Genomic DNA, 14,118 nt, shown 5'->3' with positions numbered 1-14,118 from the left:
TTTGTAATACTAAGCAATTAAGGTTAAATCAAATGAAAGATAATTGTGGCCAATTGCTCAATTTTTTAAAATAAAAATTAAGATTAAAGAGTTGATGTGAAAACAATTATAATAAATAACTTAGGATTATGATTTCATACTTACCCCAATTTTTCCCAATTTTATTTCTAACAAAACCCCAGATATTGTCAGGTTACTGGTATTTCCAAATTGAATTATTAATCTTTTGTTCATGGTGTAATAACCTTTTTTACCCTAATTATACTCAATTGACCATAAAAATATCGTATTAGGTAAAAAGATTAAGTTCAAAACAAGAATGATCAATTAATTAATCTACTAGAATTTCTCATAACTAGTGATCATGCAAGTTATGTAGAAGTAATATCTTTCTAGGTCAATTGATTACACAAAGATGATATTCAGAATGATTAATTCCAAATTAGCAATAAAAACTAAAAATAAAAAAAAGAAGAAAGATTTAATTGACTAGAAAACATGATAGTTTTGTTAAAATCAGCAAAAAGTAATACAAGAATATGACTACATCACAATCTCCAACTAGAAAAACTAGCGGCTGATAATCATATGCAAACAAGTCCAGAATTTATTAAATCAAGAAAAAAAAAAGAACAAAAAACATGGGGGACATAAAGCCTAAACCCATGCACAAGAAATTAACAAAAACATAATTTGGCAGACCAAATCTGTCGTCCCTAACAATGGGTGGTTCTCTAATAAAACTTGGGGGAGAGTCCCACCAACTAAAACCAATTGTTTGCAAGGCAAATTTTGAACGACCATCAGCACAACAATTCCCTTCTATGTAGATATGAGAAACTTCAAACTGCATTGCTTTGGTGAAGAAGATACAGTTGTTCCATCTCGTCTTAAGCTTCCATGGAATCATATTGGAGTCTTTGAAAGACTGAACTGCAAACCAAGAGTCACACTCAAGCCAAATTTTTCTCCAACCTTTACGAAAAGCAATCTCAATCCCCAACATGGCCGCCTGAAGCTCAACATGATAAGCTATGGAAACTGGAAGGGATTGAGCAAAACATCCTAGCCTTTCACCATTGTGATTACGAAATACTCCTACACCAGACCCAACCTTTCAGGGGAAGATGCCAATTAACTTGGAGCTTTCTTGCAGTGTCCTGCAATATGAAGTTTTTTGACAAAGACCCTTGTTGGAAGCATGCTTGATTTCGACTAAACCAAATGAATCCCACAACATGAATGAACATCCTTAGCTTGTGTGCTTAGTGCCGAGTTTGCGTATTGCAGAATGGATAATACTTCATTTTCTTTCAGACATGAAGTCATCTACTGTGGCTTTCAAGTTATTATGCATTGCCTCTGGAATTTGCCAACAAGAGTTCTTCATCACAATATCCTGTATGCTAGGCTTTAGACCCAACCAAATGGATGATGAAACATACTATGAATAATGGACTTAACCACCTGAACCCTTTCAATGAAACCTTTCCAATCACTCAACTTGGTTCTAATCTTATAAATGTTCATTTTAATTTTACTTTTAAAATGTTTATAATTATATTCTTTCAAACAAAAAAAATTATCATTTTTTATTTTATTTTAAAAAGTAATTATTATTTTTTGTTTTAAACAATATTTAATTTAATTTTAAAATAATAAAATTACTTTTATTTTTTTCATATAATATTATTTTTAAAAAATAAAATTCATAAATATAACAAATAAATTCACATATTCAAACATTTTTAATTATTAAAATATTATTTTACTTTGATATATTGGTTAAAATTTTAAGCATTTGAAGAACTCATTGGAGTTGGCATGGTGGTAAAAAGTTTAAGACTTAAGTTTAGACAAAAATCTTAAATTTTATCCTTGTTGTCACTATTCTTAACCAAGGATAACACTCTTAGAGAAGAAAGTTTCTTCCTTTGTAAGGTTGAATGGTTCTTAAGATAATAAGAGTATAAGACCATAAAACTAATGTTAGGATAATTTTTCACAAGACAAGATGTAATTCTATCATACAAATGTCACTATATATCTTAGTGCATGCACTTGAAGAAAAACTTGTTAGCACTCAACCACCAAACTCGAACTAAATCATTTTGACTAAATTGTAAATTTAGTATTTTTTTTTATAAAAATATGATTTTATCTCCTAATTTCTAATTCAAACACTTGATTTTCCTTGTTTGAAAATTTTAGAAATTTGGTGTGACTATTTACTTAGACATGTTGACTGTCAAGTGAATTGCTTTGACTTTTAACTAAATTGTAGTTTTAATTTTTAAATTAATATAAAAAGTTAATAATTATCAAAGTCCTGTGACTCTGTGAGTATCGTGATTCATCTTTCCCTAAGCTCTCAAATTAATCCAAAATCATCATCTCTCTCGAAACGTTCCCAATCTCATCCTCCTTCGTTGTCGGTCACTCACCGTCAGTCGCTTCTCCAACTCCTCGTCGTGATTCTTCCTCACCCCACCAACCCTTCGATCAGCCTCTAGCTAGGGGTGGGAATAGGTCAGACCGGCCTACAGAGGCCTACGACCTAGCCTACATAAAGTCTGACCTGAACTGACTTATTTAATTTAAAGGTTATGCTTAAACTTTTTTAAAAGCCTATTAAATTAAATAGACCAGATTTAGGCTTATTAAAAAGCCTTATAAACCTGGTAGGTTGACCTATATATATGTATATATACTTATATTATTTTTTGGGTACAATTAATTTTTTTTTAAACTAGCAGACTTTAATTACACATTAATGTTCCATAACTTTCATTCCTATGATCAAGTAAGACTTTAATTACAATTTAGGTGTGAGTCATGTGCCCCTTTATATTCCTCATTTTATTGGCTTTTCTAACGTTTCTTTTTTCTTTAACTTTCCTATTACGTTCCTACCCCAGAGGAATATTAAAGATTCAATGTGAAGGCTTTTAAAAAGGCTATCAGGTCAGGTTAGGCTTTTAAAGAGGACAAGCCGAGCCAAAATAAAAGCCTTTGATAGGCTATAGGCCAGGCTCAGGCCTAAAAAATTCATCATAAGTTAGACTCAGGCCTTTTAAAACCTGGTCTGACCTGGCCTATTCCCACCCCTACCTCTAGCCAAAGAAGATCTTCAGCGTGTCGTACTTCTTGTTCTCTCTCGAAGCTACTACTCTCTCTCTCTGAACACGTCGACGTTCTTTCAACCAATTTTCATCCTCTATCTGAAGAATATAAAAACCGCACCACACTTTGCAATTTGAGCGCAAGAAGAAGCTGATTCGCCCTAGCGCAAACGATACATCATCGTCAAGAAAACTTTCAGCGTGGACAGATTGATGAAGATGAAGATTGCGAGAAAATCGTTGTGTCAGTGCTCAAGAGTCAAGATGTGAGATTGATTTTTAATTTCTTCTTTGTTGATTTTAGGATTGATTGTTAATTTGGGTTTAAATTTCATTTGATTTGAGTCCTAAGGTATTGTCTGACTCTATTCGACTCGCCACATTGTTCATCGACATGTTCAGCACCACCTCATCAATGTCACCACTAAGCCCGTCGCGTAGAGCTTCAGTGATTAGAGACAACAGATTAAAAGAAAGCCAGAAAGGGAAAACAGGTTGGGCTTGACACATTTAGGAGAAGAATGCTTTAGGCAAATTTAATTTTATTATTTTTTAATTAATATAAAAGAGCAACTAATCAAGATTATTGGTTACCTAGTACATGCCACATCAACAATTAGTGAGTCAACACATTACTCCTAACTATCATCGTTAGGATTTAACGGCATCACCAAAATTCTGAATTTTTCAAACAAGAGACACCAAATGTCAGAATTAGAAACCAGAAAACCAAAATCACAGTTTTACTAAAATAGGGAGATCAAATGTGCAGTTTAGCCAATTATTTTCTACTACCATCTACCAATCACACCGTGATAATAGAGAATCTATTTTATAGTTTTAGATCACATTTGAATTAGATGTTGCATGACTCAGATTGAGTCACTTGAAGATAATTGATATTCCCCTCACTCTCTCTGCCAACCCCACAAAATGGAGTGGGGAGTGGAAAGAAAATTACATCATATTTTGGAGGTAGCAGCAAATTCAAAATTACAATTGAAATGGAACCATGACAGATAGGAACTTACCCAACTTGGGAACACACCCCACATTTATTTTACTACAGATTCAAGGAGAAGACAAAGAAAGAAAGAAAATGCCTATATTTTCTGCTATCTTTCTTGAGTACAACAGATTGAATGTGCTGACTCTATATACATAAAATGAAAGCCTATGCCTTTCCAAGGACAATTGTAGTAGTAACTCTATGTCCTTCTTCATATTCCTTGAGGAGTAAAATAATACCTTGATTCATCACATTTGGAGGAGATTATTCACAGTAACCGTGACTGAATTTGTCCTTTGCAAGTCCTGCAGTATCAAATGCTTTAGATTCTAATACATATTACATCAAGCAAGAAATTTATATGATAAAATCATGGATCCAAAATAACAACACCCCCCCCCCCCCCTCCCCCAACTATAGGTCAATTGCAACTTACCTTTCAACTATAATATGTGGAAAGTAAACCCTTAAACCTTTGAATAAATAATATATGCTCCTAACAATATAAAAAAAATTATAGTCATTCAATCACAAATCATCCTTCTTGGATGATGAGTTTGTTGACTTTTGTAATAACTATCTCTTAAAAGTTATACTAAGGTGATTTCTGATTGGTTGGTCGTGTAAAAACTTCTACACCAACATTGCATACTTTATAAACTCTAGAACTTTTTTGTCTTGGAATCAGCACCCTTATCCAAAGTCTATCAACATCGACTATAGGATGCAGAGCAGCAAACAGAGGTGGCAATCCAATAAGATGAAAATTTTCAGCATCTTTTTTTTTTAATTTTTTTCATAACATAATTTGTCCTTGAGAAGTTGAAAATGAACTCCGATGATGACATGTATCATCTATGATCGTAAAACTCATGCCATTATTTCACTGACAGAATTTGTGAGATACATCATTCACAGAGAAAGTTTAAGGGTATACCACCTACCTAGACAATTTCTTTAGTGCCTGCTATAGCCACAATTAAGTAAAGTTTACGGGGGTGGGGGTGATAAATTTAGATTTTGGGAGGATCGTTGGATAGATACTGAAGTACCACTAATGGAGAAATACCCAAGGCTGTACCAGATCTCTTGTCAGCAAAAACAAAACATCATGCAGATGAGGAGTAACTCAAACAGCAGATGTGAATGGAAGTTCAACTGGAGGAGGCCCCTTTTTGATAGTGAAGTGGCAACGGCGGACTCCTTTATCGGAGAGATATCGCAGCAGCAAATCCACCCTCAAAGGGAGGACAATTGAATATGGAAACCCGACTCAAGTGGACATTACTCAACAAAAAGTGGGTATGACCTAATTAGGAGAGAAGAAGAGGGGGCAGTTCAGAATTCAGACTTTGTGGAGCTATGGAAACTCAAAATTCCAACCAAGTCAGCGGTGTTTGCATGGAGGCTAATTAGGGATAGACTACCAACAAAGTCAAACCTCAGAAGGAGACAAGTGATGCTAACAGATTCGCTGTGCCCTTTCTGCCGAAATGAAGAGGAGGAGGCTACTCGCCTATTCTTCAACTGCAGCAACATCCTCCCTCTATGGTGGGAGTCATTGTCCTGGGTTAACCTAACTACAGCTTTGCCTCAAAACCCAAGGGATCATTACTTGCAGCATGGACTCGGGAAATATCATGGAAAGAAGGCTACAAGATGGAAATGTTGGTGGATTGCTCTAACAAGAACAATATGGCAGCACAGAAACAAAATAGTTTTTCAAAATGCAAGTTTTGATGGAAGCAAACTGCTGGACGACACAGTCCTCCTAATTTGGACGTGGGTCAAATCCATGGAGAAGGATTCTGTAGTACATTTTAATCAATGGTCCTCTAATTTAAGGGAAGAGTTTAGTAACTAGAAGGGTCTGCCAGATGATGAATCTATGTAAAATTGTTAGATGTATCTTCTTTGGTTCTGTAATTAATGGAACCAGATGGATCCCTACAGCCAATATGTACTTATAGTACCACTGGTACTTCCTTATATTAATAAAATATCTACTTTTGCTGAGCAAAAAAAAAAAAGTAAAGTTTACGGGTTTGTGATGGTCCAGATATTTTCCTATTACTAGAATCTATGTGGGCATAAATAAAGAGAAGGCAGTAGGTTAATGTCTCACATGAGCAGAAGGATAAGGTTGAATGGTATATGTGAGGCAAGGGAGGGAGTGCAGGAAGTCATTTGATATGGTTTCCGGGCATTGAAGTAGGAAGGTTTACACACCATCATAGCTCCTGTTCTATCTCTTATCTTTGTTTTTCCCATATCAGAGTGTAATCTATTATATATCTTCCTTGTACACTGATATTCATCAAATATCAGTAGCCAAAGTTTGCTTGTGAATATCGTGTTTTTATCATAGCAATTCTACATCAGTTCACTTGTATGTTTAACCCACTAATGGATTATCCATTTTCTTATATATGGAACAGCTACATAATGAAAAAGACTGACCAATACATGCAACCAAAGAAAAATAAAATATTAAAGAAATAACTTTTTGTAGACTTATTACCCCTACAACCAATTTTTCTTAAATTTTTCCTATCACAAAAGTCAGCCAAACCAATTCCATCTACCATTTTTATAAACATGATATCAGATCATTTCACTTACCCTTCAATAAATTGTTATCCAAGTATTAAGCAAGTCATAAAATGCAAATGATTGGGCAGTAGCAATAACAGACTGCTACATTACATCAATCGTTTTCCAATATCAAAGGCTTCGGTAACATTAAAATAAACATAATACAACGAAGAAACTCAAGAATAACAGACCACTACAGTGCACTTCTAAACAGATGTTACTACAACAGCATCTTAAAGTACAAATTAGTGAAACTGCAAAGTTACATTATAAACTTCATTTATTGGCCCTCCACCATCATGCATACCCAATATTAAATGCTCAAACAAAATTTCTCTAATGAATGGAAACGGTTTTGAAAACTCTGGCACATCATATAATGCAAATATCCAAAACACACCTGGAATATCATGTCATCTGGAATATGAGGTAGAACCTCCCGAACAGTCTCAGCCATGGCAAGTATATTTGCAACATTATCATTAGAAGACTGTGAAGCAGTCCTTAAATGTAAACTACCAGTTCTTTCAGGCAATCTTCCACCAGGGGGAGGAATGGTTGAACCACTTGCAGAAGCCTGAGAGGGATTAATGGGCCAAAGGTTCCACGCGGTATCTTCTAAGGTAGTCTGAGCATAGGTTTCTCCAACAGATGCAAGATGCCGCATCATCATTTGAACTCTTCCTAATCCAACTGTTCTGATAGCAGTAGATGGACCGGCCCCATCAACACCTTGATTTGGCCAAGAATGCAACCAACCTGAGTCCAGCCCTGCACCCCTAGATAAGAAAAAGTAAAATCAGCAAAAGAGAGTGCATGAATACATTCAATATAAAAAATCTACATATTTTAAATGCAGTGGGTAACTACTAAGTTTGTCAATAAAAAGAAGAAAAAAAAGTAATCAACCATTCTTTTCTTGAAATAAATCAAATAAGAGGGAGTTAGGTAATATTTCCTTACATCAGTTACTGTAGAGTCAGTATCCTTTATTTATTTTGATTATTGAACATATTTCCTTTTACAGAGTCCAATAGATGGATACAACTATACTTCTTCATTCAAAAAATGAAGTTCCTAAACATAAGAAATAGCATCATTAGGAGCCAATAAAAAGATTTTTAAGGATCTTATGCTTGTATTTCTTAAACTATTTGATTTGAAACTCAACTGCTAATAAATTTCTCTTCCAGGTCTTTTACTAAAGATAAAGTCAGTGAACAAAAAATCTGTTCCCCTTCTCTACTTTTACAAATATCTTGTAAAAACTTGTAGGCCTAAACAGCTACATTCCCTGATATCCATTTCATGTGTTTTCAAAGTTCAGGGTCACATAGTCATTTTTACAACATTGAGAAGTGGCCGGTCAACTTCAGAATTGCCACCTCAGAATTCTTTTGCTTACCCTGGGTTTCACCAGCCCTCTATAATCACACTTTCAATTCATTTTATTCAGAGGCTTTGGTAGAACAAAGAAATACAAGGCCATGCTGCAGTGTCCTCCTTTTTCAGGGTTGTGGAGTTTATGGTTGAAAAAAAATATAGATCAAGGATCTCCAGCAGAGATCCCATTCATGCCCTTTTATTGAAATAACTGTTTAATTGACTTCGTCCAGGATTCCAGGTGTTTCTTTAAGTTCAACTGAGTCATTCAGGAGTTCTATTGAGTTTATTTCTTTGCTTTTATTATTAGTGTTTTCATTTGTTAGGCCTCTGTGCCTGCGGATTTTGTATTACCTTCAGTTGTGGCTTAATAACTTTACAAGACTACATTTTTAACAAACAAATAACAGCTAAATTCAAAAAAGAGACAGAAGGCCATGTAGCATCGAGTATGAAGATTGAACCTCCAAGGAACACCTTCAGGAGTGTTTAGTGTCTGATTTGGATAGAATCCTGTAGGCATGGTATGCCTAGCAGAGTTTGGCCGATCCAATCCAGCACTTATTTGCCGTGCAAGTTGCTCATCACTAGATATCGTCCCCGCATCAGAGTTTGTTTCATTTCCAGGCACACCCGCAAAAAGTGGCTTTCGGCATGTTGGACAAGTATACATCTCAGCCAGGCCTTGATCCAACCTGGAATCAGTAAAGCAACCAATAGTATCTCCATAAAATTAACCCAAATAGAAAAGGATAAAAGCAACCCTACCAAGATCTCAAACATGCAAGATGGAAGAGATGATTGCAGTTTAGCCTTTTAGCCTTGGCCATTGGTTCCTATCATAAATAAACATGTTCATGATATTATTTAAAAATATATCCAATCAATACCAAGATCAATCAGAAAGACAGGGCAGCAGACTAGCATACTCTACAAATAGCACATTCATCATCATATGCTCTTAGCTCCTCAGTTGTTGCATCAGGAAGAGCTGCATGAAGTGTTCCTAGAGCTATCCTTAGCCTGATAAAGCCTTTTATGCGATTTATTATTGCACTAAGCAATGCCTGCTCAAAACAACATCAATGATTACAAGTAGTTAATATGAAAATGTCAGTTAAATTTCTGTGGATAGTAAAATTCACAAAGAATCAAGAATGAAATAATTACACGTATATTTAGAAATAGCAATGCATCTATTAGATGGAAAGCCATGCCATGAAGCCGCCATATATACAAGTAATGGCCAAGTGCCATAAAAAATGTTGCCATGTCTAATAAAAATCCCAAGTTCCGAATGAGAATTCCCTTCAATTCCAACAATGAACCTGCAGTTACACCACTTAATCAGGAAGCTAGAATTAAGTTCCTCCAAAGAAACAAAGAAATGTCTTGTGTCTTAAGAAACCAAGCTTCACTTTTCATGCAAACAAACCAATGAAATGAGTAAATTAGTGATCTTTTATTTTCAAACAAAAGAAAGGACTTATATTTCAAAAAGATAGCAATTTATTGGTATTGCAAACCATAAATGTAAATGAACAACCAGGGTCAGGGGAAAAAGAAGTGACAGAAAGATACATATTCTTAATATCCCAATCATATTGATCAGTTATTAGATGTTTAAAAAACAGGTTTTTATCCAAACTACCTGCAGTTAACATGTCAAGCAGTTTAGGTGTTCGGAAATCACTGCTATTGCAAGCTGAATGATGCAACCATATGTCAAGCAACTGAAATCCATGTACCAAAATAGCCTACAAATCATATTACACACAAAACAACATTAAACCAGGCAACACTACCTCAGGAAGCTAACCAGATGATAAAAATCTTCAAAGATGCATTCTAAATACCTGTAGGGTCTCAAAACAAATACTGAAAGGCTCAAAGAATAATAACAGATACATAGAGGACCCATGTGCTTGATATATTGTCAGACAAAACCTTATCCTAGGAGCATAAAAAAGTTAAGTGTCAGAAGCATTCTGAAGCTACCAAATTACAATAATGACAGAGATAGTTTCAGCATTCATGAAAATTAAATCTCAACATATTCAAAGTGAAATGACTATATTATAGATTTAAAAACTAAAATCATAAATTCTCCACCCTTAGCTCCCCAGAAGTACACTCTAGAGTCTATAACGATTGACATGATGCATATACAATGAAAAAGAGCAGCATTCAGCAGCAATTTTCCAAAAAAAAAAAAAATCAACTTTCAGGAAAATGCCAAAGGAGCAGAGTATCAGTGGAAGCTAGTTTAACAAATGAGGCTCAGTAGCACCTTTTGAGCAAAGAAGGGCATATTTAACCACAAGGAATGGCTCAGTAATCCCAGATAGCAGCACAGAGTGGCCACAAAAGAATTATAATTTATCCAAAATTAAAGTTATGTTCATAATTAATAATAAAAAATCTAACATACATTCACTATTAATTCAAGCTATGAACTAAAAGAAAGGAAAATGAAGTTAAAAAAAAGGAAGATAATGGAATTTATAGAGTAAAAAACTAGTGGAACTCTAGGAAGTACTCCCTCCGTCTCTTATTATAAGACCCTTTTCAAAAATTTGTTTGTCCCTTTTATAAGACCCTTTTCTAATTTCTAGATGCATTAATTATTTTTTTCCACACACCCTTAATTATAGAGGAAATATCCAGTATTGTAATAATGATAATAGCAGTAGTAATAATATGAAGACTGTTACAGAAAAAAGAGAAAATTGTACCAGAGAACATCAACCATGAAAACAAATAACAATGCTGAATATACTCGAAGATATGTCCAGGGTGTAGCAGACGGAGATGCATTCAGCCGTTCCAAACGATCTCTAGCCAAAGCTTGAAACATCTATGCAATATGTTAACCGTGTCAGAACACGTTACTGAACACTGGTTTTGTTTGTATATATCAAATCTCTACAGAATTATTTCCATTTGTTGTTTTTTAGTATAATATATACCTTCAAAGAACAAAGCACAGTCAACCAAGTTGACCAAAGACCTGCTTGATAAATTGTTGGTGGCACAATCAATGGTAGAAACATCCCCTGTTCATCCACCATTAAATATTACATATAAATAACAATTAAGTAGTGTCAATTTATGACTAATAAGCATCCCACAGTTCCTAAGTTACATTTAAACTTTGCAAAGCTAATACATAATTACATATTAACTGGCTGCTTAGAAATGTTTTCCTTTAAGTAAAATTCAAAACAAACTATATTGATAATTTCTTAATGTCATTACACTTGACCATTAAGCAATGATCAAAAGTAAAAAAAAAAAAAATGAAGCGGATAATTTGATGATGATGATATTGATAAAGATGTTTTCCATAGCATCCTAGCACATCAAACTGGCCAGCAAAAGAAAAAAACATTCCGACCTACTATGCCACTTATGGTTAGAAATGTCACAGTATGATTTGTTTATTCACAGATTCAACAATCCAGATATCTGAGAAACACTTGCAATGATCAAGTGAATTAACTAATCGAATATTGCTTAAAAACAAATCTTAGGAGCAAACGATAAACCGACACATCAACAAAAAATTATATCTTCAATAAAAGAAAAGAATGGGAGGTGAGAAAAGAGATGCTCAATCAATGCAGTAGCTCCCATCCATAAATTAGGCACAATAGACTTGATAATAAAATGATTCTAAACAAACATATACTTTAGTAACATTCATTGTCAATAAATAACCAGAATAAAAGTCACACAGTCACAGTGACGCATTTCAGAAACCAGCAAAACAGAAAAGCGCTAACCTTGTAAATGACATAATTAATGAAACGTTCAACCAGTTTACGAGTTTCAGAAGCATATAACTCCGTGAAAAACACTGCCTGCAAGTGGTAGGAGGGCCCATAAACAGCAAGAAGTATATTAACTGATAAAAGAAATTAACAGGATCTATACTATCATGGACAAAAACCATGGACACCACCCTAGCCTACAAGATTACTTAGAAAGTAAAGAAGAAACCAAAAGCAGCATAAATTGAACAATGTGTAAATCTTTGCTATTACATCTTTCTAATAAATAAATAAAATATGTTCCCAAAACCCAGGCAGAAAAAAGATTGATGATAGTTGACCATCACAATTTTCAGGAACTAAATTACACTATCCTATTTTTGTATCAACTCACTAGCCCAAAATAGGAAAAACACCAAGAACAGCAAATTACACCTAAGCACGTGGCCATCTTAGTTAAGACTTCAGAGCTAAATATCTCCCCCTTCTCCCCCCTTTATATCTTAGTTTGTAATGAAGCATAAACTCCTGAAATAAAGTTAACAATGCAGCTATATTAAATGCTATTATTGTACACATTCTCAGCCAGAAGGGTGAACATACAGGCCACCACAAATTAACATCATAAATTGGTACAATCCATGAATTCCTAATATTAGTAACTACTGCTGAATACAACAAACTCTCACCTCTCTTTTTTTGGGGGGGAAAGGACCACAAACTCACCTTGAGGCAAAGATTGAGAAGGATAAATACATTGATCATGCAATTCACCAGTAGCCCTATGGTGGTGTACAAACCCAAAGGCAACTCAATGTCTTGGCTGGCATTGTCCAAGTGAATTAAATTCCAGCCGATCAGTCCATCTGATGTAAGTTTATCCAAAGACAAGTCTGTGCAAAACTGCAGACCCACAAAGCTTAATACTGTAGAAACCGCCGAAATCACTATAACCCTCAAAGCCATTAGTAATAACTTCTGCCTCTTTGCCCACAAAAATGTTCTGAATTTTCATCTGACTTAAATTACCGCCGCCCTTTGCCCATCATAAATATGGTTCAGAATTCAATGGAACCAGAGGGCAAAGTCTATAAATCAGCTTAAAACATAGTTATGTTACTGTTTTACCATGTCAGGTCTCCAGATAAAATAGGATACCCTAAAAGAGAAAGAATGAACAAGCGATCAGTTAATATGCTACCAAAAACAAGTCAAAAAAGGTTACATAATAGAAAACCCTGAACCCAGTGAAGGCAATCCCACAACTCATTTCCCAGCAAGGGACTTACACAACCAAAAGGAAAAAAAGGTATATTTCTTTTTTTTCAAATTTGCAATTGCTACGACTAAATCAATTGTAGCAATCAAGGCACATGCGAATTTCGCATTTTTCTTTGGGAATTATCAATACCCAAAAATGAAAAACGACTTTATTTCCATTTCTAATTCAAACCGACAAGAAAAAAAACGAAATTGATACAATCCCATTTCTCCCCCACACAAAAATCCTCCAACCGATCAATGACATATCCACTAATCAAGCTCAAAATTTGCAGAAAACCCTAGAATCATAGTACTAAAAATGATGGAGAATTTGCAACAAACCCAAATCAATCATAAAATTCAAAGGGTAATTGATGGTAAAGTTGATTAAGAAAACAATTTCATTGTGTCAGAAAACGATAAATGCAAAAACAAAATTGGGAAAGAGAAAAAAAAAGAATGAGAAAGAAACACGAAAAGAACCTGACTCGATCTAGGAGGAGGGAGAGGAAAGGAGGGTTGGGGTTTCTGCAATTACCATTCGCATCGGAATCAAGACAAATACAGAAGAGAGAGAGACAGAAATTAGGTAGAGATATTGAAAAAGAAAAAGAGAAACTATATATATATTTTTGCGAGAATTTAATTTAGGTTGCTTGGTAAAATTGAAAGGAAAATTGTTACATGGACTTGGATTAAAAAAACCTAACCAACAACGTGAATAATAATAAATAAAAAAAACCTCTTAACAGATGAAAAAAAGTTTAATTGACATCAGTCAAAAATAGTCTCAAGACCTAAAAACGTAACCGACATGAGTTTAATGGTATACTTTTATTCTTTAAGAGATATTTTCTCTAATTTTCATTCCTCTAAAATTTAAATCATTAAGTTTTTATCTCAATGAAATAAGTAAATTTAATCAGACTAAATTTTACTTATTTTATATCAACCAAAATATACTTATAAGAAA

General features: G+C 34.3%; 1 protein-coding gene across 3 annotated transcripts; it reads right to left on the bottom strand.

Moving 5' to 3' along the window:
- Positions 1 to 3,938: 3,938 nt before the first annotated feature.
- Positions 3,939 to 13,770, bottom strand: LOC114417404 (E3 ubiquitin protein ligase RIN2-like). Of its 3 annotated transcripts, none has more exons than XM_028382594.1 (13): positions 13,684 to 13,770; positions 12,609 to 13,041; positions 11,895 to 11,972; positions 11,079 to 11,165; positions 10,845 to 10,966; positions 9,966 to 10,062; positions 9,761 to 9,866; positions 9,280 to 9,437; positions 9,039 to 9,176; positions 8,878 to 8,945; positions 8,574 to 8,804; positions 7,127 to 7,505; positions 3,939 to 4,436 (listed from the first exon to the last, which is right to left on the bottom strand). In XM_028382594.1, the coding sequence occupies exons 2-13, from the start codon at positions 12,846 to 12,848 to the stop codon at positions 4,380 to 4,382; spliced, it is 1,761 nt and encodes a 586-aa protein (XP_028238395.1). In that variant the 5' UTR covers positions 12,849 to 13,041; positions 13,684 to 13,770; the 3' UTR covers positions 3,939 to 4,379. The 3 variants fall into 3 exon arrangements, with proteins under 3 accessions (XP_028238395.1, XP_028238393.1, XP_028238394.1); XM_028382592.1 differs by having other exon boundaries at positions 13,629 to 13,757; XM_028382593.1 differs by having other exon boundaries at positions 13,634 to 13,755.
- Between the last annotated feature and the right edge of the window lie 348 nt (positions 13,771 to 14,118).

Source organism: Glycine soja, chromosome 6, assembly GCF_004193775.1.
Source record: "Glycine soja cultivar W05 chromosome 6, ASM419377v2, whole genome shotgun sequence".
NCBI lineage: Eukaryota > Viridiplantae > Streptophyta > Magnoliopsida > Fabales > Fabaceae > Glycine > Glycine soja.
Note: the sequence above shows the minus strand (reverse complement) of the source record. Positions and strands in the feature narration are given on the sequence as shown.

Coding starts and splice junctions, on each gene's coding strand:
- LOC114417404 (XM_028382594.1), bottom strand. CDS start 12,848: ATGGCTTTGAGGGTTATAGTGATTTCGGCGGTTTCTACAGTATTAAGC. Junction 8,946..9,038: donor ATGAATGTGCTATTTGTAGA/GTATGCTAGTCT, acceptor TATTTATGATAG/GAACCAATGGCCAAGGCTAA. Junction 7,506..8,573: donor CCTGAAGGTGTTCCTTGGAG/GTTCAATCTTCA, acceptor TTTCTTATCTAG/GGGTGCAGGGCTGGACTCAG.